The following is a 27,374-nucleotide window of genomic DNA, read 5'->3' on the forward strand; positions in this document are numbered from 1 at the left end:
CTCCTAGTACAGTGTTTTTCCTACTTGGAAATGAGGAAATTATGGAGCATTCCACGTGAATGTGAATTGTTCTCTTGTTTTAGTCATAGCTATTATTTAACTAAATTAAAAATGAATGAAAATTCAACTGTACTACATGGCCATGATTTATCTAAAATACAGTGTGATATTGACTTAACTAAAACAAGGGACTGAATTAATAAAACATGGCCACAAATAAATCTTGGGAACACGTTTTTAATTTGTGCCCGCACTAATTTATTTCACACATATATGTGAGACTCAGAAAACACATTGTCACCTAGTAGACAAGCACAAAATGCAATTCCCATGGCATTGCTGCTAATATTTCCAAATCATTCCTCTTCAGTAGAGAGATGATAGTTGGAATTTTCTAAATAAGTTACAGATTAATGTAATATTTATAAAAAAGGCATTTACAGTATAAATATAATTAAAGAATATATTTCACATATCCAAGGGCAGCGTATTCATCCAGTTTGGGTTGAAATGTGGTGTCTGGTCAAAGTCCTACATGACAGAAATTAAGATCACAATGTGTAAAAATGCTTTCAAATGAGCAAAATGACTTTACAATAGCAACTTAAGCAGAACTGATCAAACCCATAAGCTCCATTTCAGTTTTACTCAATATATGATCTATAAATAAATGCTGTAGGTACTTTTTTCTGCTTTTACAGGCCATCATAACAGGTGAGATACATAAATCTAGCTTCCTGTCTGGTTGTGGTGTTTGAAGGCACAGCCCCAGGAAGTAATCTTCATTAGGTAGGTGCCCTATTCTGGTGTTTGTTGGGCTAAAATCTCCACAACTACAATATGTTTCTCTTTCTTTTGAGTACAGCATTTTACTAATGACAACTAGATGCAAGGAGGAAGCAGAACAGACAGAACACATGAGAGCAAGCACCTGAGGTCTGTAGGATGCCATTTCCCTTCTCTCCTTCTGTAGATTTTGCAGTTTATTCAAGAGAAATGCTTTGTCCTTTCCTTCCTGACAGGCAGATGGAAGAAGAATGGAGTCAGTGAGGTTAAAACTATTATCCATATATAGTAGTTTCTGATGACACTGAAGTGCGGTGGATGCTAGAGTGAGGTTCGTATGAGCTCAGGACTCACATTCACAATCTGCTCTCGCAGAGTCTTGATGAGCTGTTTCCGTCCCTGAGTGATTTGCCAGAGAAAATAAGTGATGACTCTGAAAGAAGAGAGAGAGAGAGAGGAATGAGAACAGATCAGAAAGTCTCAGATCTGCCCAGTGGGAAAAAAAAAGGTTTCCTTGAATATCTTGTGGACTTACAGGACAATGAGGCTAATCAGGAAGTAGAACAGTTCACTTCTCAGTATGTTTTCAAATATCCACCCGACCCAGTGATATTCAGGCAAAGAATCAGTCCAAGTGAAAATGGTGTGGAAGGGGGTGTCGAGACCCTGGAAGGGCCCACACTGATCTGAGGGCTTCAGACTGTAAGACAACCAGAAAAAAACTAACATATAGGAGTCTTGTTCACACAACGCATTTTTTGACCCACTGCACTACTTTTGAATTGTTTTTCTATGTAAACAGTGTACTAGATCAGTGGTTCTCAAAGTTTTAATGGCAGGGTCCCCCATTGTCCATAACAATTTTCAAAGGCCCCGTGACCAAATGTTCATAATTTACTGGATAGGGATTTAAAAACTTTTTTGGACTCCCATTATAGATTTGGTAGCTTGGCGTAATACAAAAATGTATATTATTTACATTTAAATGATATAATTTTTTATCTCATGTCATGTTATATCATTTTTAATTGATTCAGTTAATTTACACATCTTTTCTAGGTTCAGAATTCACACTTTAAGAATAGGCTTCATCGATGTTTCGATTTTTAGTTGTTTTGGCTTATTTTAATGCTCGGTTTGTCTTATTTCAAATTGTTTTAAATAATCTTGAAGTGCCCTTGGAAGTTGAAGTGCTGAGGACCCCTGGTTAAGGAGCAATTCATCTAAACGGATGTCTTTGACTGTTACACACCTCTCACCGATTTTTTGGTGTCTCACGCACAAGTGTCTTTCCTAAAACCTAGTATCAAATTAAAAGATGTTCAGCTTTTAAAATGTTTTTTTTTTGCAATGCATTTTTTAAAAGAATGCAAACGGCAGCCTATGATTTAAAACACAAGGTGCAGTGGAACTGTCTTGAGACATGTTTATTTTTAACTTGACAGTTATTTACTATTTTGTTCTTTCCATGAACATAAGAAAAACAACAAAATGAATCAATTTGACATGGTTTTTAAAAAATATAGCACTTGCGGAACAAAGTGTCCATTGAGTGCATGTTTACATAGACAAAAGATTAAAAAAGCAGCACAGTGGAATGCAAAAACACTTTGCATTTATTATATTAACTGGTGCCGCTCTCCAGTCTGTCATCTGAAAAGCAGCTTATGAGTTCAAATTGAAAGTGGCAAAAAATTAACTTGGTATGAAGACAATTGATGGACCAAAACTGAAAAAATCAAATGAAGGGGTGCACCTCCACACTGTGAATGCTACCATGGACAATGCTCCCACAAACGAAGGGAAGAAGAGTAGGCCAATGAAGACTGTTTGTATCTGAGCGGCTCTGCCAGTGTGTTTGGGAGGCTGACAGTTCATACTCAAACTGATCTGAAACAGGAACCATAAAACTAACAACATGCAATATAATATTGACTGCAAGTGCAAAGTGATGCTATAATGGTGTTTACCTTTTTCAAGTAAAAGATTATAAACAATTTTAGGACTTGCATTACGGGAAGTAGCGGGGAGAAGTAAATTCCAATCCTGGACAAACAGGAAGAGAGATAAGAATCAGTGCAATCAGCTGGAAGGAATATCAAAGTATAGAGCTGAAGAGATGCAGATATTGACTTACCAAGCCAGAGTCTGGGCATAGATCAGATCAAGTACATTCCTAGCAATGTCAAACTCTGGGACGCCAAGACTTTGGATGCACATGGTTCCGATTACACTGTAGCAATTTTGAAAAAGTAAAATGAAAGGGAATCTATTGATTCTGTGTCATGAGTAATCGGTATTTACTCTTCATATGGAAGAATCCACAGTATGCACATGAATAGAACTGTAATGTGAACCATTTCCTTAGATTTATTTATTTATCAGTTTGTAAAAACAGTTTATATACAAAGTAGACGGCAAATATATTATTTACAGCATACACTACCGTTGAAAAGTTTGGGGTCAGTAAGATTTTTTTTTTAAATGAATATTTAAAATAATTTTAAATACATTTTATGCAGCAAAGATTAATTAAATTGAACAAAGTTTAACATTATAGATATTTGAAATTTCACAAAATAATTGTATTTTAAATCAATACTGTTTGTTTGAACTTTGTATTTAGACTATGCCTGTTTCCACTTATAATAATAATAAATGTGACCCTGGACCACAAAACCAGTCATAAGGGTCAATTTTTCGAAACTGAGATTTATACGTCATCTGAAAGCTGAATAAATAAGCTTTCCATTGATGTATGGTTTGTTAGGATATTTGGCCGAGATACAACTATTTGAAAATCTGGAATCTAAGGCTGCAAAAAAGTCAAAATATTGAGAAAATCACCTTTAAAGTTGTCCAAATTAAGTTATTAGCAATGCATATTTTATATATTTACAATAGGAAATTTACAAAATATCTTCATGGAACATGATCTTTACTTAATATCCTAATGATTTTTGGCATAAAAGAAAAATCAATAATTTTGACCCATACAATGTATTTTTGGCTATTGCTACAAATACACCCCAGCGACTTAAGAATGATTTCTCAAGGATCATGTGACACTAAAGGCTATAGTAATGATGCTGAAAATTTAGCTTTGCCATCACAGAAATATGTAATATGTAGAGACTTTTTCAAATTTTACCAACCCCAAACTTTGGAACAGGTAGTCTGTTTATTATTTGGTAACTGTGAAACAACAGTAAAGCTGCAAAATATTTTTAACTGTTGTAGCGTTAGTATAAGGTGAAAGTTGTCCTAAATAGTTACTTTTAGTAGCTGTCTTTTTCTAGCTGTGATCAACTGGTTTTTGCAGACCTACTTCAACAGCCAAAATGTACTTGACTTGCTGTGTTTGACTCACTTGCGTAGGAACTCCCCAAAGAAAATGCCAAGTAGACAGAATATGAAGTCAATTATCAGCAGTCGATACACGCTCTGCCCCACAAAGGACTCCCAACACTTGAATAAAAAGATCACAATCGAGTAAAGAGAGACATAATCATGCTTTGCTAGAAACCCATAATAAAATGAACTCTTAGTGCACCTACTAAGTTGGTACGTTGTTTGGGAACAAAATCCAGCCAGTAAAAGCAAAGGATTCCAAGAATGGACATCTTCAAAATAACATTTCTAGGAACAAAAGAGACAATAAAGGCGAGGTCATCTGACATTGTTAGCAATGGAAATCTGATGCTTCTGGTAACTAACGAAACAATGATCACACCTCACAATGCTGATGTAGATCTTTGCGCGTGGGTTGGAGTAGCTCTCTATTTTGCTGATGAGAGAGTAGAGAAGAGGCACTATTAGGCTGATGAGCGACACAACCACAGGCAGAAGCAGAGTAGATGCCTCAGCCCCTAAATCACTTGGATCGGGATTGAAACTGAAGGCCTGCAGCAAAACATAAGCACGGGAGTATTAAATGCAAGCAAAATACATATTTCTGTGATAATATTACACTGTAAATTAACTCACCAGTTCTTCATTTGTCCCCAGGAAGTAGATGCCTGCACCAGATCCTAGGGCAAGTCCTAAAGAGAGTAGCCAGGCCAGAAAGTGGAGAGACAGACGCTTTATTCTGTCAGACAGAGACATTTTGTTTTTCTCCTGTAACCTTTCTGATAAGGACTCCTGGAAGACATGTGCAAAATGAGCCAATGGAAACAGAAAAGGGATGACATCTACAAGAATATACGAATAGGTATGAACCTTCAGCTGAATGGCGAGATTGTTCTTGTTGTACTGTATGGCTTTTTCATTGACAACACTGAAATCCCAGCTGCACAGGAGACGCCATGCTCCTCCAGAGATAGGTCCTGTCTCGAGCACAAAGTTCTTCTGAAAGGATCTGGACATGCTGAGGAGGAGGAAAAAGAAAACCAGATCTTTCTGCATTCCCTTCTGGCATTGAAATGGTAGTTTGTTGCATCATTCATTACTTCTATTCATATGGTGACCTTTGAGTCCCAGTATGTAAATATTCAAACATCAACCCATCCATGTTTTTAGGGAAACAATCAGCCATTGACTTGAATGTTCAGTATTCAATATGGCATTCAAATGGCACATATTCCATGTGTGAAGTCTGGGAAAATGTTTAGATGCTCAACAGGAAGTGATCTAGCTACAAAACAAGCTTTATATTGATTGTATGCTGTAAAGGCCTTAACCCTTTAAGCCATGAAGGCATTTTCAAATTTAATTTTTTTTTTTATCTTATGCTGAGAAACTGCTAATATAAGATACTGTACTGCTAAATATGTTACCTGTAGATAAGAGACACCCCACACAGCACCAGATATGCAGCTATGGTGAAAAAATAGGCCAACTGCATGTTGTAGGCTGGTTTGGATACGATCACTTCACCATTGTAACCACCATAGAACAAGACCGTCTGGTTGAAATAACCCTGTTGACAGAGATATTGCCACTCCATAAAACCAGTTTTGTATAATGTTTTGTATATTGAACATTTGACAATTAGGATGATTTATTTAAATGAATACTTTTTACTTACTCTAAAGCCATCCAAGATGAGTTTATTTTTGAAGATTTCATATGTAGATCTGGAGAAATTTACATCACTTGCTCACCAATGGATCCTCTGCAGTGAATGGGTGCCGTCGGATTGAGAGTCCAAACAGCTGATAAAAAAGCATCACAATAATCCACAAATAATCCACGTGACTCCAGTTCATGAGTTAACATCTTGTGAAGTAAAAGTCCATCAATCAATGTAATGTAAAGTGAAAAGCTGCCTGTTTGTAAGAAACAAATCCATCAAGACATTCTCACATTCAGACGTTGTTTCCAGCTAAAATTCAAGTAGGCTACTCATAGCATTTCTTTCTCCAGTGAAAAAAAGTCATCTTGTCTGAATCATGAGAGAAAAAGCGAAAAAGTCCAAAACAGTTCTAAACTAATATGTTAGTGAATATTGATGTGAGAGAACAACAGCGGATGGACTTTTTTCACTGGAGAAAGCATTATGGATTATGGATTGTATATTGGCCAGACGTGACGATTTAAATTAAAAATGTCTTGATGTATTTGTTTCTTAAAAACACACAGCTTTTCACTTCATATTACATTAATTAATGGACTGGAGTGTGGATTATTGGATATGGAGGTTTTTATCAGCTATTTGGTCTCTCATTCTGACGGCACCCATTCACCTCAGACTGAGGATCCATTGGTGAGCAAGTGATGCAATGCTCAATTTTTCCAAATCTGTTCCGAAGAAGAAACAAATTTATCTATATCTTGGATGGCCTGAGGGTAATTTTCAGCACACATATTTGGGTGAACCATTCCTTGAAGATAAGTTAATGCATTAATTAACATGTTGTTAACAATATTTTTACAGCATTTAATACAGATCAAGGAGAATATCTACATACATGCTAATATATTTTTAACTTTTAAAGCTGTATAAATTAAGATGAAACTATTATGAGCAAGCATGAATTAACAATGAATATTATTCAATCATTTACCTTAATACACACTGTAAATGCTTATTGTTAGTGCATGCTAATGCACTCGCTAATGTGAACAAATTAAACCTTTTTGTAAAGTGTTAATTAGTATATTTGGACTCACCACACCAGTGAGGAGCTCAAGTCCTCTGAACCCCGTGATGCTGCTGATATTGGGCTTGTGTGCAATTTGTGGGATTGTAATGAAGCAGAAGTTGATGATGAGGGAGAAGAGGTTGAATTTCAGCAGCCATTTAAGGAACAAGAAGTAGGAGAGGACAGAAGTGCCAAACCTGCTGCCGATCTCCTTCAGAGAGTCCTGCCATATAATCAAATGCTGCCTGGCTGATGCCAAGCTGGCACAAAATCTGCGGAAAGACTGGAAGTGGGGTCTCATTGGATTTGAAATATCATGCAGCACTTTTAGGAATGTGAAACTTAATAATAACAAATCTGTATTTAAAAATTGCATTTTTACCCGAGACACCTGTTGACGACAGTCTGCAGCGAGGATGGTCTTTGAGAGTTTGACAGAGTTCACTCTGTTCCTGTTGAGACATGTACAATTTCACGTTTAGATAAAAGTTAGTATTGTGGGCAATACTGCATAAATGTATAATCATAAAAGAGGTTAACCTGATTGTTTTCTTCTCATTAAATGGCATAGGTAGTGATCGTATGGCTTGAAATCTGGCTCTGGCTGACAGGTTAACCATGTCAGATACAAGTTCAGATGTATCTGGGATAACAAGTATCTTCAGTTAGTTCACATCTAAAATGTAATTCTGTAGATACATATACATATACAATACATATACATTTATATTTTTTATATTTACAGTCGTGGCCAAAAATATCGGCACCCTTGATAAATATGATCAAAGGCGGCTGTGAAAATTAATCTGCATTGTTAATCCTTTTGATCTTTTATTTAAAAAATTCACAAAAATCTAACCTTTCATCGCATAATAAGAATTTAAAATGGGGGGAAATATTATGAAATAAATGTTTTTCTCAAATACACGTCGGACACAATTATTGGCACCCCTAGAAATTCTTATGAGTAAAATATCTCTGAAGTATATTCCCATTCATATTTACAATTTTGAGCACTCCAGGGTGATTATGAACATGAAATTATCCAGCCATGGCTTCCTGTTTCACAGAAATATAAATAGGAGGGAAAACAAAGCCCAGATTCCCTTAATCATCCATCACAATATGGAAAACTAAAGAATATATTTCTGATGTGCAGCAAAAGATAATTGAGCTTCACAAATTAGTGAAGTGGCTTTAAGAAAAGAGCTAGAGCAGTGAAAATCCCCATTTCCACCATCAGGGCAATAATTAAGAATTTCCAATCAACAGAAAATGTTACGAAACTGCCTGGAAGAAGACATGTGTCTATATATCGTCCTAATGCACGGTGAGAAGGAGAGTTTGGGTGGCCAAAGACTCTCCAAGGACCACAGCTGGAGAATTGCAGAAAATAGTTGAGACTCGAAGTCAGAAAACTTTAAAATAAAATTGTCAAACAGCACCTACATCACCACATGTTGTTTGGGAGGATTTCAAGAAAAAGTCTCCTCACTCATCCAAAAACAAACTCCAGCATATTCAGTTGTCAGATACGACTGGAACTTCAAATGGGGCTGGCTTCTATGGTCAGATTAAACTAAAAAAATGATCTTTTTAGCAGCAAACACTCAAGATGGGTTTGGTGAACACAGGGATACAAGTACCCCATGTGTCCAATGAAATATACTGCTGTATTTTTGATGTTGTGGGCCTGTATTTCTGCTGGAGGTCCTGGACATCTTGTTTAGACACATGGCATCATGGATTCTATCAAATACCAACAGATAAAAAATCAACAAGTGACTGACTCTGTTAGAAATCTTATAATGGGCCATGTTTGGATCTTCCAACCGGACAATAATCCAAACTCAAACCTCAAAAACAACACAAAAATGGGTCACTGAGCACAAAACCAAGTTTCTGCTGGCCATTCCAGTCCTCTAACCTGAACCCTGTAGAAAATGAGTGAGGTGAACTGAAGAGAAGAAGCACCGTCATGGAGCTGTGAATCTAAAGGGTCTGGAGTGATTCTGGATGAAGGAATGGTCTCTGATCTCTTGTCAGGTGTTCTCTAACCTCATCAGGCATTATAGGAGGAAATAGAGAGCTGGCAAATGGAGGTTTCAAAAAGGATTGAATAAAAGGGTGTCGTTAATTGTGGCCAATGTGTATTAGAGAAAAACATTTATTTCATAATGATATTTACCCCCATTTTAAATTCTTATTATCCAATGAAAGGTTAGATTTTTGTGAATTTTTTAAATAAAAGATCAAAAGGATTAACAATGCAGATTCATTTTCACAGCCGCCTTTGATCATATTTACCAAGGGTGTCGATATTTTTGGCCATGACTGTATATATATATTTTTCCTTTACATAAATCATTTATATTTATATACTACAACTATGATTTTTTTTTTTTAAAGAAAAGACATTAATACATTTATTCAGCAAGGACACATTTAAAAGTGACCGTAAAGACATTTATATTATGTTACAAAAGATTATATTTTAAATGCTGTTCTTTCGAACTTTCTGTTCATCAAATAATCATGAAAAACTAATGTTTTTTGATTTTCACAAAAATATTAAGCAGCACAACTGTTTCCAACATTGATAATAAGAAATGTTTTTATGAACACCAAATCAGAATGATTTCTGAAGGATCATGTGACACAGAAGACTTGAGTAATTGCTGCTGAAAATTCAGATTTCCATCGCAGGAATAAATTACATTTTAAATGACATATTGTAATAAATAAATAAATGCAACCCTGGTGAGCATTTATAGACTCAATGTTTCAAACTTTCAAAAACATAAAACTTTACTACACCAAACTTTTGAACGAGTGTGTGCAAATATATTTACATTTATGTATTTAGGATACACCTTTATTTAGCAACTTACGTTGCACAAAAGCTATACAGAGTCTGTAAACCATGACTTACTGTTTTCAGTTTCCTGTCGGATTTCGTTCGCAGTAAGTCCCAGGTTTCCCAGAGCAGTGCCATGCTGAGGGAAGACACTCATCCTCCTCATCCTGCTGTTTTGATCATAGATTTGTCTTGACAGAGAAGAAATAAATTCATTTATTCCAGAAATAGCAGACTGCTGGGTTTGCTGGCCTCATTGAGGAACAAGGAAGTTGTGGTTTAATTGTAGGGCACAAGGTACAAGTGGGCTGTATCTTATTTTATCTTTATGTCCTGTTGTCCGGGTGACAGGTTTCACCAAGCAGGAGGAACTCTGTGGCCAGGTGTTGGATTACATTTAAAAAGGTAGTCATTAGTTATTCATTAACTGTCTTCCGACTGGTCAGCAGCAATATAAGGAGGACATATACAACTGAACAACTTCTGTTGTTTCTTTTAGAAAGGACGCATAAAATCCATCATCCTTGGCAGAAAGTTGTAGCCTAATTGTTGGTTAAGAAAAACTTGTCTTGATTGTTAAATCTTTCACATTGGGACATACAGGGTTGCCAATACAGCAACCTGGTTGATTTGTCATCCTTTTGTTTCCTTTTTGGTCATTTTACGATTTTGATTGTTCTGTTGAAGAGCACAACGTGTGCAAGTCAAGCCATTGTGTTTAAGATTTAGCATCTTAAACTAAGATTTAGTTTAAGATGTGTCTCTGCCACCTTTTTCTTCAAGATTCATTCATGTTGTTGATGTTAGTGCAGTTAGTTGTGTTAAAAAAACGAATAGCCTATAATTCAGCACTAAATGATCAGTTAAATCAATATATTTTAGGCCCAAATATTTAACAGTGGCTATGCCTTGTTTGCCTTATTTGTATTTTGTATTTTGTTGGGAGTAAATATTAAAGTAAAAAAAAAAAAAAGTCACGTGACGTCCAAAATGAAACCAAAACATTATAGGCTATTCGCATTGTTTTCATGTAAATGGAAAACGCTTATGAATGCTTTCTCCTGGTAGACATGCGTACCTAAATTTTAACATGAATGATTGAATGATGAATGATGCTTTTTGGAGGAGTCACTGCATGAATCAATATCCCCTCTATTTCGGCTTTCTTTGTCGTGAAGGACTACTTTACCTATTATGGATATTCTCGGGGATGATATGTTATGACAGGTAAACTAAACGCTATCCTGAAACTTGTATTGTTCTTGGGTTGCTGCTGTCGAACTCACTGAAAGGCCACAGTAAAAGTGTTCATTTCATTCATTAACCCACAGTTATTGTCGAACACTATAACACCATAAAAAATAAAGCATTTAGATTTCTCTCAACGGTTTTTACCTGATTTACTGTAACTGCATTAGCCACCGTTGTCATTCTGAATAATTATGAATGTTTGAATGATATTACATTATTTAAATGATGTTTTGCTGTGAGAATGCAGAAGTCTTCACTGCGACTTTACAAGCACACTTATGCAGCTACAGCACACACCAGGCAGCAGATGGCAGTATTGAAACATTCATCTTTTTTCTTTTTTTGACATGTCAGTCCTCTGCAGCTGCGAAAGCGGGCATTTATAAAGTCAAATAGTTTTTATTATTGCTTTAATAAGTTTAAATGTAGGCTAGGCATGTGCAAGAGCTGAATGTGTATGAATGCTTTTAGTTGGGGTCACTCCTAATGGCAGTTTTTGACACAGGCAGAGCAATTATACTGTTGAAAATGATAATGGGGTCGAAATTAAAATGTTCACTCTAGATTTCATGAAGATAGCTTGGATAATCTATGCCTTTTCTTCCTTTCAGCCTGGCTAAAAATTAAAAAAAATAAGAGGAGTACTGATAATCGTGGTTAACAGTATGCCTTGCATAATTCATGAAAATATGTGAAGGCTTCATTGAGATTGTTTTAAAATATACTTGGGATAATGCATGTTTAATGACATATTATTATCACAGCTCTTTTCTGAATTGTCTTTATAGTACAATGCGCATTCATTGATTTTGCAATGAGGACATGAGGCAGACAGATTGGATAGTGTTCATTACTTTTAATGCTTTTTGTTCAAATTAAACATACACTGCAATCCTATAATGTAACATCGGATCTGGCTTATAATTCTGAGAATCATGTTATTGTAATTGTATCATTACTTTTGCCCAGAAAACTCCAATATATTCATTCCACACCCATCTGACCCTTCGTATCTCTTTCAGGGTGGCTATACTTGCAGCTGACAGTAATACTCCGACATGTGATTCGCAGGCTTGATCAAGGGCCATTTAACTGGTGTGAAGCTTTCAGCGGCAAATCCAGGCCCTGCCAGAATCCGGACCGCAGCTGTGTGATGTGTCTGACCTGAGTAACGTGCCTGTCCAAGGGCAAGCCATTCACACCAACACATGACGGCATTTCACACTAATCTACGTGCCCTGAAGGATGTGCCGCTCGACGTGCCACACAGCATCATGCGCAAGGTGTGTAGTATATCCAGGCTGGTAGATCCATGGCATAGGCCAGGGCAAAGCAACAAATCCTGCCAATTCAGAGATTCCCCTCAGCTAAATGTCATGGGGTTTAGTATCACTAGGACTGAATCACGTCGACCCTGCTGCACACAGACATATTTGTAGAAATAGCTGTATGGGTTTGAGCCAATACCACTGTGCTCCTTCAACATGCTTTCAGTCGATCGTTGCGGCAAGGGGTCACGGCCATGACAAATGTCATTTGCTTCTGGGAGACGGCTGAAATGTGCCAGCGCAGTGACCGTTCAGGGCAGGGGTGACACTGGGGGCAGACCAGGCCATGGGCCATGTGCCACTTAGCAACCAGTCACATTTGTTGATGAATACGTAAACAGTGTTAGACAGTGGCTGGGACTGATAAGAATGGGGGGTCGTTATGGTGACAGGATTGGAGGATGAAAACCAAAAAAATAAATAAAACATCATCGGATTAATATGAGGCCTCAGTGACTCCTTTATTCTGTCAAAATGATTCATGAAATATTTATGGCAATAATGGGGAGGATTATTCTAGTGCAGTGAAACCCGATCAGAATGGGTAATTGTATCCACTGCCTCTGTGCTGGCTAGCAGAGGGTGCAGCGAGAGAGGAGGGTTGTGCCTCTAAATCTGAACCAAATAGTACTTTATGCCAGTCAGAATGAAGGCGAGGGAACACACTCTGTCACTGCAATGGGATGCGAGTCAAGGATGAATATCTTGGCATAATTAAATGATATCGTGGCCTCTTCCTTTGCCTGGGCACTTCACTGATTTGTTGTTTATTGTCCGTCAGCTCTCTTATTGGGCACATGCAGGCAATCTTACACGACCCCTGGTTAAAAATGTATATGTCAATACATAGCATTGTTTTTACTCTTGACTTGAACCATTAGATGAAAAATCATAAATATTGTCTAGAATGGAAATTAAAACAAAATAAAGCTAAATAGAAATATTTAAACAAAACTAATATAAATGACAAAAGCACATGATAAAATTACTGAAACTTACAAAAAATACAAAATATAATTCAAATTTGTAATAAATACTATAATAGTAAATAAATAATAGTAAATTAATACTGATACATAGGTCAATACTTATGTATCAGTAATATATTTATATGTATATATATATACTGCTGTTCAAAAGTCTGGGATCAGTAAGATGTTTAATGTTTTTTAAAGACGTCTCTTATGCTCATCAAGGCTGCATTTATTTGATCAAAAATACAGAAAAAACGGTAATATTGTGAAATTACTCCACTCCATTACTTCGTTCTTCAGTGTCACATCATCCTTCAGAAATCATTTTAATATGTTGATTTATTAGCAAGGATGGGAACAGTTGTGCTGCTCAATATTTTTTTGGAACCTGTGACACTTTTTTTTCTGTATACTTTGATGAATAAAAAGTTAAAAAGTATTCATCAAGCAGCACAACTGTTTCCAACATTGAAATGATTTCTGAAGGATGACACTGAAGACTGACACTGGAGTACTGATGCTTTTTTGAATTTGCTGACACAAATTCAGCTTTGTGTCACAGAAATAAATTATATTTTAAAGTATATATATATATATATATAAACATTTTAAATTGTAATAATATTTCACAATATTGCTGTTTTTTCTGTATTTTTGATCAAATAAATTCAGACTTGATGATCATAAGAATCCTATTTAAAAATACGTTAAAAATCTTACTTTTGAACAGCAGTTTTTAGAAATTATAGGGTCTGTAATATACTTCTGTCATGATTGAGTAAATAGTAAGATTATCACACTTTAGTTTTTCTTTCTTTATTGCAGTATTGTATGTACTCTTTTTCTATGTAAGTTTATTTTTTCAGGACTGTAGAGTAGATAGGATGAATGGGATCTGGACATGACGGAGGCCAAACTTGAACCTGCAATCTCGTAAGTCAACAGCTTTTATGTCACAAATGTGTACTACCCATTGGGCCATTCCTCTGACACAAAATGATTAGATCTTTGCGGTAGTAAGTAGAGTAATTGAGATGCAGTATCAGCACTAATGTAGCAAGCCATATGTTCAGTTTACATAGTAATTTAATCTTAAATTAAGTCAATCCAACCACACTAAACACAATTTTTTTTAGCAAATCATTGGCATACTGTAGATCAAGAAGATACAGCCCTATAGCTACAGTTTTCTACAAGCAAAAAAAGTCTCTTTTGCCACTGATGGCGTTTTAAAAATATTCTGATTATATACAGTGGTGGCCAAAATTGTTAGAACAGATCTGAAAATGATGACCTTTTTTGCCTCCAAAACATGATTTCATTTCATAATGTTCATGAAACATGCAGATGTTTGCTCTGAGCACAACAAATATCAGATGAAGTGAGTCATACTGTTTTTATCCACTTTTAACTTGACATTTATTTGGTATGTCCACCTTTTGAAGCAATTACAGCAGCACATCTCTCAAAATATTTCAACACTAACTTCAACACTAATGTTATCAGAATCAGAATCAGAAATCCCATGCTTTTTGCAACTCAAGCCAAAGGCTTTCCTTTGAATGTACAATAGATCTGTCCAGTTTATTTTCCAACTCGCCCCAAATTTGCTCAATGGGCTTGAGGTCCGGACTTTGGGGGGCCAGTCCATCATTTTCAATGATCCAGCAGATTCTTTCCATTGCAGGTAGTTCCAGCATTAGTTCGTTTTATGGGTATTGTAATGGCCAATTCAACAAAAACAACTGAAACCTCTTAAATATGCCAAGTCTTCTAACAATTTGGCCATAACTTTACATTTTCACAGCAATCACAAGTATTTCATTATATTATAGTAGATCTTTTACCAGTGACAGGTTATTTTTGAAGGACTCATAAAAGTGTGAAATTTACTTATTCTTCCCTGTCTGCTGCCTTTAATATCACAACCCATGACGCTAGTGAAGTGTGTGTTCTTCAGCCTTGTCATATATCATTTTCATCCAGAGTGATTAGTTACACAACATATACAGCAGGGGGTCAAGCTGAGCAGCTGCCATTAGGAGAAATGGAAATGCTAACGCATAACTCTCTTCAGGTAATGTACACCTCCTTGGCATGAACAAAGTGCCAAAGTCACCTCTGAATATCTGATTATTCTTAGCTTCCAAACCATGTAACACTAGTCCAACCTTGAGACCCTGATAGCAGCATTATGTCCATCACGGTGCTTTATGGACAGTCCGAAGCAGAGCGGTGGTGATGCTGGGGTGACCAAATCTTTCGTTTAAAAACTCCCAGGTAAGCGTGAAACAGCAGCTGAAACTTGTATCAGTTAAGGAGGAGGGAATCCAAACTTAAGTTCAGTATAGCTTTGTATTTCCCTTCAGCCTATCACCATGAACGAAGAGTAGATAGCAAGCCTGCCAGAATGTCCCATAGCTTCTGCTGGCCTGTGCTTTAAAGAAAAATGCTTTCCCGTCTCTGCCTTTAAAGGATGAATATTTTACATTTATCAGTGCCGACAAGATTTCAGTGACAATTTATTTGCTCCTCCAACTGAATTTTAAATGCTCGGTGTTTCAAGTTATAAACCTTCTGTCTGAACATGTGGCGAGGTGAGGTACTTATATCTGTGTTCACATGAATTTTCATTTGTTCTGCATTGAAAAACATTTCCATGCCTCAGCATAGGGAGTTTCGGACTGCCTTCCAGCTGCACGTTGTCACCATAAATATGTGTTTTCCAGGAAAGCTTGTAAGCGTCAGATGCATCAGCAAGATGTGCCCGTTTTCTCAGCCATGAGTCTGTTTTATCTCAGAGTGGAAGAACCTCTTTGGCTCCCCTGATCCTCCACATTGCATAATCGAAGCGGCCATGGTTTCGCAAGCTAATGACATGGTTCATGAGAGGGGGGTCTTTCTCACTCAGCCAACGCCTGTACCAGAAACGGCATCGAAAATGCGTAATTTGAAATTCTCGGCCAGCATAATTTGTCAGGCTGGCTGCTCTGTCATTACTCACTGTGTCAGGTCAGGCAAATATTTATTGGGTGCCTTCAATAATAAATGGAACATTGGAGCATCTGTCACTTTGGGTTTGGGAGATGAGTAATAAGTCCATGTTCAAGGGGCCGTACGGAAGATGTCCTCTGCGATCGGTAAAGCTCCACTGATACGAGCCCCCCCACAGTCCATCAGCTAACCGCCGCCATGGGGCATTAGTCATGAATGAGCTCCAAAATAATATCAAAGCTCGTAATGAGGTGAATTAATAAGGTTACAGTATAAGGAATGTGCCTCGGTATTTAAAATGCATCAGTGTTCAATGTACCCTGAATTCCCTCGTCCCATCTTTGCACATTTACTGTATATTTGCCTGGTTTTTCACTCTAAAAGGGGAACTAATGGCTGCAAATATGAAGCCCGGAAAGTCACACGCTTTACGGCAACCAAATCTTCCGCTTTTTAACGTCTAATGTGGCAGGATGGGTTGTTATGATAATATTTCTGCCAGCAGTACAACAGTCGGTTTTGCTTTAAGCCACCTGTCACACGAGTGCTTGTTTCCCTGGACATGCCGCTGAATGAAATCCTACAAAATATATATGTGCTGCCTTCTCCGCAATATTAGAATTCAGCCTTTTTCCAGCACCGCTAAAATGCCAAATGTTCAGATTCATGCACACTGTGAATAAGTGCATAAATGTCAAATAGATTGTAAACAGCCTCCTGTATTATTGTACGGTGGGAGTTCAACCTAGAAATGGTTCATTTAATTCTGACCAGGTGGTACCTGACTCTACAGGGCTTCAAAACAAACATTCATCATGCGAGCGAGAGTGCTCAACCACTCAACCGCTGGCTTAATATCTGTCCTGCCGTGCGCACGTGACCACACACAAAGCCCAGGTTGCTCCCCTGAGTGGAGAGACCACAGGCCAAATGCGTCTAGGTTTCATCATATTTATCTCCTTTTTTCAGAGTGCCTTTGAAAACCGTCCCCGCTGGTACAGTATGTTTGTCGCAGTTTTATGCTGCCGATGCCCCATTTGTCACACACGTCAGGAAATATTTCCCCTCCGCTAACACAAATACCAGCATTATGCATATGCAAGTTAATTCATGTTCATCCATTATGCCATCATTACTGTGATTAATTCTCATAACAAGCACTGTTGCCTGCAGAAAGCAAAGCCTTGCCCCGCAGTTTTGTGCCATTGGTGAGAATTGCTCAGATGCCGTGGAAGGGATGCATGTTTTTTCAAGCAGGCACCTCATTATCATCTGCGCAGGGCGTGTAATGCTCACAGTGAGCGGGTTGAGTACAAAGCAGCAGATGGAGGGATAGTTAGGGCCGCTTGATTAGATCAGTGTCTAAGATCATTTCATGATTTTGAGTGTGGTTGGGTTGTTAAAGTCAGAGCCTGTTGAGGATAGGATTAGTGACATTGAGGTCTGTGATCTCACACCAGTGAAAAACAAAACAGGTCTTGTTCCTGTGTTGCGTCGACTTCAGCACTTTCTAATGGGTGGAATGTGCCTTAATTGAATCCAGCTAATATATCCCATGCAGATGGTGCCTCGCGACAGCATAATCTAAACTGCGCTGGCAATTTTATGGCTAATTTGTATTTATAGTTTTCTCCCGAAACAAATAGAGGTGGTGTAGATGTTCCATGGGATTGCAAGCTCATTTAGCAGGCAGAATTGATCTTCTTGGCGGTGGGGACGCAGAAGGGGCTCCTCCTGGGAAGGGGTGAAGAGGAGCCAGAGACGTTTCACTTAATTGAGGCTTAAACTTGGCTGCCTCTTTTGCCCTGCTCGTACAATAAAGGCACCTCTGAGCATTGCTGGGAAAATGTAGGATATTTGTTTGGAGGGGTATTCAGATTCTTCCAGGCCATTAATCTAATTTCTTTTCCAATCCAGATCGCTATTAACGATAACCTTCTTGGCACATGGCTGAATCAAATTTGCACATCATTTGCAAAATTTGAAGATTAAATAAAGCAGAAGTCACTCTCTCGACACACTGTGCTTTTGCACGTTATAGCTCTTGGTCAGCTGTGTGTGTGATATTGGCTTAGTCTATGTATTATTCATTCAACTAATTATAGAGATATGCATATCTGATTCTGTCTGTTTCATGTCTTGTGGCACCAAGACAAACCTGATGTATGTAGGCTATAATATATAAAGACCCTCTTGCCTTTTCTCTTCTACTATCATGCCTTTTGACAGGCTGCTAAGGTTGGTGATAGGAGGGGCTCCTTGCTTTTGCAGTAAAAGGTTGACATATTTTATTTACATGAATATTGCCTGTTAGAAGTGTCAGCCAGTGATATATTTGGGATGTTTCAGAAAAACAGCAGAAAGACTGAATGAGAACGCAAATTCAGTCTCTGACAGCAGGTGGCGCTTATGGAACAGCACTAATATGATTATAAATATGATGTTAAACAGAGGAAGATGAAAAGAAAATACCATCTAAACTTCTCTGAAGACGCTCAATTCCCCTCATTACTATAAACCCTACCCCCATATGTCTCCCGAATCATTTAACATCTCAACGGACATGAATCGTCATATATTTTTTATCGATTTTCAACGCTGTTACATCCCTAATGAACAGATATAAAGACTGATAGATGCATAGACTGATAGAAGGATAGATGGATACAAAAGCTGATGGCTTGATTAATAGGTATGCAGGTAGGCAGATAGATTATGTATAATGCTGTTTTCATTGCATTTCCTCTAAAAAAAAAAGCACATTCTGTTTTCCTCTCAGCCAATCAGATAAGAAGTAACGATCAGCAGTGGAAGCCTGCATTGACCTGACCTTTGGGCTTATCTTTCCTTAAAATTTCCTTTATAATCGTGTGTTTTGGTTTCCTCCGGGAACGTTTGATATCTTATTTCTTCCCTCTTACAGGAAACAACTTCAGCTTTAGAACTAAAGCTCCTGCTGTGCTCGTATTTGTGAGTGAGCATGCAGGCTGTAATGGATGATAAACTTTATACTAGCTGCTGCTAATGTGGGCGCAGCTCCCTTTGTTCACCATTATGTGAGTATCGGTGTAAGAGTTTGTTCAGAGCTTCGCAACACGCCATATCGTGCATGCATCAAATTAAGCCAACCTGATCCCCAGCAGCACTGAACTCAGTTAATATGAGCTGCAAAAATGGGGAAATTTGTCAATACTCACATGCTCAATCTGTCTCCATTTCCCATTTGTGGGAAATGTTTGCCTCAATGAGCGTAATGGTTGCTGATTTATCCACATCAGACGGGTAATGGAAAGTTTTCCTTTTAGCTAATGGGAACGTAAACATCATCCATTTGAGTTTATATAAATACACAGTTAAATTGTAAGAAACTCAAATTGAATTTTCTGCTATTAATAGTTGTTATTTATTTACAGGTACACAAAAATCTCATTTGCTGTGTATATGTGTGTGTGGGGCAGATTTTTTCTTCATTTTTAGAACCAAATGTCCCCACCAGGTAAAACCTAGAGGAAAACGTCTCTCCAAAAACAATATAAAAGTCAGTTGACTTGTCTGGAGTTAAATGTTAAAAGTTCATCTTGGTGCTCCAACTGCCCAGGTTTTATGATCATGACACCATATATATATTTTTAAAAAATAATAATTTCTACTTTTAAAGTGCCTTTCCAAACCCCAAGGTTGCTTAATTAGCATTGGATTAAACTTTTAACACTCTTTCATGCATGTTGGCTTTATGAAGTTCTCTGTTGCCAGATTTTGTGGAAACAGGGTCTTCAAGGTGAATATTGAGGTTTGTTGTCACTTGCAGTAGTTCTGTATGGTTTGAACACAGTCAGTCTTTCTATTGTTCTTCATTGATGAAGTCTTGCCATGCTCTGTGCATGCAATCATAATTGTAAAGACTGTTGTTCTTAAAATACTGAAGAATTGGACTGTTAAGATTACAGATGCTTTTTTATGATTTGCCCTCACCCATTTCACTACACTGATAGAACAAAAAGATAAATAAAAGATAATCACAATGGGGTTTTTTTCACTGTAGCCCACAAAAATATATGAACCATTTTAATAATAATGGGGTTTTACATTATCTTGTCCAACCCCTGTTTATATACTCTGTATATATAGTGCTAATTTTTTGCAACTTGCAATATGTGTGTGTACAGTACATGCATGAATGTCTATTTCTGTTCATTTTAATATATATTTAGTGTATGCACGTGTCCACAGTGAGTGGGGGGCTGCGCAGGTGGCACCGCAGGACTTCCTGTCAGGGCTATCTGACAGCTGTTCAATAAGGCCTGATGTGCTGGGCTGCCAGTGCCACATTTATCTTCTGCCCGCATCTTATCTGCAGTGTCTCAGCACTGAGAAAGTGTCAGCCATTAATCAGTTTCATCAGTAGTTAATGCTGCCCTCTGCACCCCCTCCAAACACACACACTAAACACTGCTCACCTGGCCTTGTGTTGTTCCTATGTCTGGCAGTCTGCAAAGAGGTGGGAGTTTTCATTAGCTTCTTGTCAAGGTTTAGTCTAATCCAGGCAGTGGGTTTGAAGCTGCACTGCGGTCCTGTCTGTCAATCAAAGCAGCTTCACATTTTTGTGGGGAATATAAAGGTTTAAGTATTAGAGTCGTAAATAAAGTATCTCTTTTAATTGATCATGCAGTCTGATGCTGCCCTAGAGAACTGATCAATATATATAAATTTCCACTAAAATTCATTTTAATAATGCAGTGATGTATCATTTCTTCTGCTTGTACTCAAGAAGTAATTAATGAATTAACTGAGTAGTGAATTACAGGTTTTGTCAGTATCTGTGCTTTTTTACATTTAGAAATGTTTAGAATGCTTATTTTAGTTCATCTGTCAAATGCCTCTTACAAAGTTCAGATGTAGCTCAAAGGGCTAAGTTTGCATACTAAGGCTGCAGAAGCTTCAAGCTACGCAAGCTCAATTTCGTGCGTCATCGAATTCCAAAATATGTCAGATCGTAATTCATAATGCAGTGCAAGTACAGATTGCATTCTTCTAAGTGTTATTCTTGGTGTCATGGTGAAGCAACAGTTTAACGAGAATCTTGCCACAGAAGGTAGCTAAAGTCAATATGTTTTGAGCAACTTACCTGAATAACAACACATTTGATTCAGTGGTACAGTCTTCAGTGTCACACGATCCTTCAGAAATCAGTCTAACATGCTTTTTTTAGGCTTAAGAAACATTGTTAATATTATCAATGTAGAAAACAGTTGTGCTGGTTAATATTTCTGTGTAAATTATACATTACAATAATGCAGTATTTTTTTCAGTATTCTTTGCTTAATAGAACAGAACAGAATTTATTTTAAACTAATTTATTTTTTACAAATGTAAATGTCATTATTGATCATTTTAATGCATCCTTGTTTAAATATCTTATTAACTTCAAACCTTATACCTGATAAGTAGTTGCATCTTTAAAGCTGTTATATACTGCATTTAATGGAACCTACAGATTGGGAAATTGAACATGTATCATTATTTGTGTGTTGTTGTTGTTGTTGTTTTTAACCACGTAGCAAATTAGCCTATACCTAAATGTACAGCAAAATGTTTTATTTGTTTAGGCATTACGAACAGCTTCCCCCTGGGGTCCTAGGAAGACTCAACAGGCAGATGGAATTGTTCATAACATAGACTGATCAACGCAAGAGTGCACATTATCCGTGTGTTTGCGGTGCATCGGCTATGCACTTGTATCTGTGTTTGCATACTTGTTTGAGTATGTTTTTGGCCAAAAGCATTGATATACTGTTAGGATTTTACAGATCCATGTAAATTCTCTTCAGGGACAGCACCTACCTTTCACCTACCTTTGGTTGCTGTTGAGTTGATCTTTTAATTACGTTCCTCTCTTGATTTTAATCCCAGATACAATTTTAGAATTTCACCATTTTTATTTCAGCTGCAGCATATTGTGACAGTGATTGAAAGCTTAAAATGTTTTAAACAGGGTGGAAGGCCTCCAGTGCAGTTTAGATTAATGTCGCCACCCGGCTATGAAAAATATTTGCTTGAATAATTCATCGCACTTCCTTCCTTTCTCCTCATCATTCATTTATTCCTTCATTTTATTCTGGAGCAATTACTGTAGCCCATGTCCTGTTCATCAGTCCAGGGACTATTATTAAATCCTCTCCTCTTGTTTTTCCCCTTTTATAGCGCAGGTACAGCGCAGACCAGAGGTTGCGCCCACCTGCTTGATTTAAGACTCCTCTGAACAATTAATGACCGTGTCACATTATCACAAACAGAGAGAACAGAAGCCAGAGGATTTGTTGAGTGTTTTTTCAGCATTCGAAAATGGGCACCGCAGAATAAATTAGCTCAGTATTGACTTGGATCACGCTATTTCCTGCCAAATGCTAAAAAACATAAAACACTCCCTGCAGTTAAACAGGCCCAGATCCAAGGAGAAAAAGCCGCCCTGGAGGGACTGGTTTCCTAATGCTTCACATGCATACAGGGTTCATGTTTACAAAGACCATCAGTGCCACAGGTAGCATGTTAAACATGGAAGCAAATATGAGCTTTTTGGCTATTTTTGATGCACCAAAGATGTGGTGTCTGAGCTTGATGACTTAAAGAATAGGTTTGTGCCTTGTGACAAACCACAGTGGATGATTTAGGACAAATATACTGTTGGGATTTGCATTGGCAGGCTTGTACAGCATATGTGTCTTTGCTTTATAATCTTCGATTTGCCCCGGCTGGATTTCTGCCTCTTTCATGTTTGTGAATTAATTTGAAGTGCTAGGCAACTGAAGCATTTCAGAGAAACAGTGTTAATCCTCAATTACTTTAAAGCAGCACGCTGTTCCATCTTTATAAATTGAGCCGCTCACCTATGCTTTCTTTTAAAATGCTGTTGCTACACTTTGTGCAGCCTTGTCTCAGTTTTCATACACGTAACATTTATCTTGAGCTCAGTGCGACAGCAACAATAATTGGTAAGAAAGCACAGCTGGGATTCAGTTTTTATTTAGATGATTTTTCTCTTTAGAGAGAAGTTATTTGTTATGATGTGCTCCAATCTCCTGTTTGTATCAGAGCAGTGTGCCTGTGGATAAAAATACTAAGGGACTAGGAACTTTCTGTCAAAATTAAGGGGGTATTCTGGATGCTTGTTAGTGCATTGGGCTTTGTAGTTGCTTGGATGTTCTGGGTGATTGTTGGGTGTGTCTGAATAGCAGATTCAACCAAGCAACAATCTAGAACATCCTATCATGTGTATGGCTGTTAAGATGAAATGGTATAAATCCAAACTTTCTTCAAGCTTTTATCATATACTTTTTTAGCTATGAAAATGCTGACAGGCTTGTGTCCTTCCATCAGTGTTAGTATATATGTTACCACCTATCTTAGCCAAAATCGTAAGCCTCTTCTTGTCAAACTGCACAGTCTGAGATCTCATTCATTTCCATTACTCATTGACCCTTAGCAAAGACCCACCCTCCTTTGTTACTGTTGTTATGTCTGACATGCCAAGCTGCTCTCAAAATAACGTATTGTGGCTCTTTAATATGACGTGACAGATCACTGTAGCGCCTCTGATCAAATGGCACGTGAAGTGATCATCTCTTCCTCTTTACTAGTTATAGCATGAAATAAACATGAATAAACATCAGAAGGTATCTTCTTTCAACCGTGGAAATATGTCAGTTCACACCATTTTTCAAGTTCAAGTCCACCAACGTTAATCTACTCTCCTGCCTGGTTTGTTTGTCGGACAAAAATGGCAGATTCAGCATTATGATTGGTCAGATCACCTGTCAATCAAAATCCCTGTGAAGGGTCAGTTGGTGTGTGACTAGTTATGAGCTGGAGTTTAATACCCAAGTATAAGCAATAGCAATAGTTACTGTTCGATAAAATAGTGTTGTCATTTGCATTGTAGCTAGAACATCAATTCTATATTATGGCGAGATAAATGAAAACTTATCATCCGAATAATACTATTATTAGCATAATGGTTGCATGCATTCCATTTATTGGGATGATGCATATAAGTACTTGAAATGCAGAAGTAACACATTCAAATCGCTAATGAAATGTAAGGATGGTGGAAAAAGAGTGGGTGTTTTGACAAGTGTTAACAATCACATTATGTTTGGTGTTTATAATGGAAAACTAAAAATATTAACCCAGACTCATTCAAAAAATGTGCCTGTGCTGACTTTTCTGATGATATTGTGTTTCATCTTGCACATTTCACAACACTTTCAAAGTGAAACGTCCAGTGAGTGCACTAAAAGCACGTTTAATTTGATCCTAAACAGATGAACGTGAATGTGGCAACAATTTATTACACTGGTACTGGTTGTTGTACTGTATGTACTGTGTCAGAAAAGCCATGCATATTTTTGCCATGCATTTTATATATATATATATAAACTCGATAATCTGCCCCTTTTATTATCATTGCATGAAAATGAATAAAAGTTCTTTGTGCTTTACTGCTACTAGTGTACATTTCAGCATGGAGACACATTTTTACAATGAGCCTAGGTTGTGCAAAATATCGCTCTGAAATAAGTAATCCTGTCATGAAAAGCACCTCTAAATAAGATTTATATTTTTGTTATGAAGACTTTAATATACTAATTGATGCATTAAGCACTAAACATATGATATTATGGTGTTTATCATTTCTTTTTCCACCTGCTAAAAGCTGATATGCATTTCAAAGGTATGAGTTATATAATTACTGTTCAGAGAGAATAATTAGTCAAGTAACACCCATCACAATTAAGAGAAAGTGATTAAAGCATCTTCTGACTCTAAAATGTACATATTTTAAATAAAATTGAAATATGTATTTTAATTGCTTACATAGTTGTGAAGTGACTGAAGCTTTCTAGGCAGAAGCGATTTTGTCACCTCTTCACTTAGATCAACAGCACGCTCAAAAGACATAAACACTTCACTTCTTACTGACGTCTGACACATCTTCTCATCTTCCAGTGTGAGAAAGTGTGTCGGGCAGCGTTCCATCTGGTGCCGTGCTTCTCTCTCTCTGGTTCTGGTAAAGAGCAGCAGGCCCATTATCCTCTTATTTGTCTGACATTGTTGTTCATGTTGGCTTAATGATTGGAAACAGCACGGCTCTTCATTGGCAGTCTTGTCATTGTGTCACAATGGATGAGGTTCTGTAATTAACGGCGTGGAATTAGACAAGCTCTGTGGAACATGGTCCCCAGAGGTTAAAGCCGCAACGCTCACCTCGCAAAAAGCTGGCCAAACCTTGAGTTTAGGGTGGGCCCGTCTCGACTCGCTGGCTCCAATATATGTTATGATTCAGGATGCCAGTATTTTTAACGAAGTTAAAAGCCAAAGTTTTGTTTAAAGCCACACTGCGACTGTTGTAAAGTGATCAAGGAGGGCAGATGTGATGATCATTTAATACTTTATATATATATATATATATATATATACTGTATATATATATTGTGACGAGTCGGCTGCCTCCCCCTGTCCATCACCACCCCGTCCCGTATTCGCCGCCCTTCACCAGGCTCCCGACGGGAGTGGGTGTGTGAGAGAGGAGGGGCGCTGAACACCCAGGGCTGGCGGCGTGTGATGAGGCGCACCTGATGTGAATGGAGCCTCATCATCGCCGCTGTTTAAACGCCGAGCGCGCCTCTCCTCGGGAGACCGGTCTCTTCCCCGTGCATGCACGCTGGTGTCCTCGTGGGTCCAGGAAGGGTGCGTCGAGGAGGACTGCCGCACCCGCGAGACGGCTGACGGGCCAGGATGCCGGGCCGTCGAATCCCCCAGAAGCGCCGGGGGCTCAGGAGATGGACGTCGCCGCGCAAGAGACGCCGCCGCCACTCGCTCGCCCGGCCACAAGAGGGGAGCGCCTGCGGCCACCGGACTCCGCCCCTTCCCTGGACCCTTCCCTGTCGAACACTGCCTTCCTTCACAAGCCCCGCGGCACAACGAGGACACCAGGTTCCCTGTTTATTTGGACACTTTTCCCCCTTTTGGACACTTTATTTCCCTTTTTATTGTTTAATAAAAACCTCTCCGAGGCTTGACGCCACACCGACTGTGTCTGTCGTTTGCTCCTCCCGCCACTATATATATATATATATATATATATATATATATATATTTATATTTCATCTCCCGTGATATTATCCAGCCTGGGCGTAAACTAAGCCAAAACGCTGATGATATTGAACCCGAAACCAGTCAACAAGGACAGGAAGTGTTTGGGCTATTCTTAGCCAATGAAGCGAGGCAGCGGCGTTTGGGTCATATTTGGGTTGACTCTAAGAAGTGTGCATTTGTGTAGGGCATATTGTCCTGTCTAGATGAGGTATGGTTTGTTCATTTTCTTGTTTAGGAACGTTGCCCGTGGCTGGCGAGAGGCTCCCGTCTTTGACAATCTGTAGTGAGGTCATTTCCTCTGGCCCCTGGCTGGACTCGCTGTGCTCTGTTCTGATGGGCGCTGAATCTAAACAGCTCTGCCTGTTAGCCAAACTGTTTATCTCTCTGTTTCTGTCTCTCTTTCTACACCGTCAATTTATCATTTGTCTCCCCGGCCATTCAGCCCATGTTTGCAGCTACAAAACCAAGCCTTTTTGTTCCCCTCTGGTTAGAATTCACGTCACTCTGTTAATTGGCTATATTAACTGTGTCTGATTGAAGCACATTTGCTGAGGCAAAGAGAGAAAAACGCACAAATAGCCAACTCGGGGGACAATTATCTTTTAAAATTGAAGGGACATCTCCATTACATGTCAGATACTTTGTAGTTTAAATGATTTGCAGTAACCCCGGGCTCTGTGGTGTTTTTTTAATATTTTTTTTCATATTTAAATAACACACTGAATTCTGCTACTGTGTTTTTAGCAAGCAAGCAAAGCCTTCCCTCATTTGAAATACAGCTAGTTGATGCTTATTTTAATTAGAAGCTCATTCATACATTAATGATAATATAGTTTTGAACTCTGGGACTCTATATGTTGACTTTGTTTTTGAATGGACACTTAAGGTTTTTTTTTAAAGAAATTAATATTTGTGTTCAGCAAGGATGCATTGAATGAATCAAAAT

The 27,374-nt window shown here is 38.0% G+C and overlaps 1 protein-coding gene across 1 annotated transcript; it reads right to left on the bottom strand.

Annotated features, from left to right (window-relative positions):
• Nucleotides 1-468: 468 nt before the first annotated feature.
• On the bottom strand, nt 469-9,895 carry LOC306868698 (transmembrane channel-like protein 5; the record flags this gene model as incomplete). The annotated part of the gene is given in 17 exon segments (XM_079414989.1): nt 469-531; nt 932-1,015; nt 1,141-1,219; nt 1,322-1,486; nt 2,543-2,699; nt 2,702-2,832; nt 2,924-3,019; nt 4,157-4,254; nt 4,350-4,425; nt 4,520-4,689; nt 4,774-4,929; nt 5,008-5,155; nt 5,565-5,707; nt 6,901-7,155; nt 7,255-7,324; nt 7,413-7,515; nt 9,805-9,895. Coding segments are annotated over 17 exon segments (2,085 nt in total).
• Nucleotides 9,896-27,374: the final 17,479 nt, after the last annotated feature.

This window comes from Barbus barbus (assembly GCF_936440315.1).
Source record: "Barbus barbus genome assembly, chromosome: 4".
In the NCBI taxonomy this organism is placed as follows: Eukaryota; Metazoa; Chordata; class Actinopteri; order Cypriniformes; family Cyprinidae; genus Barbus; species Barbus barbus.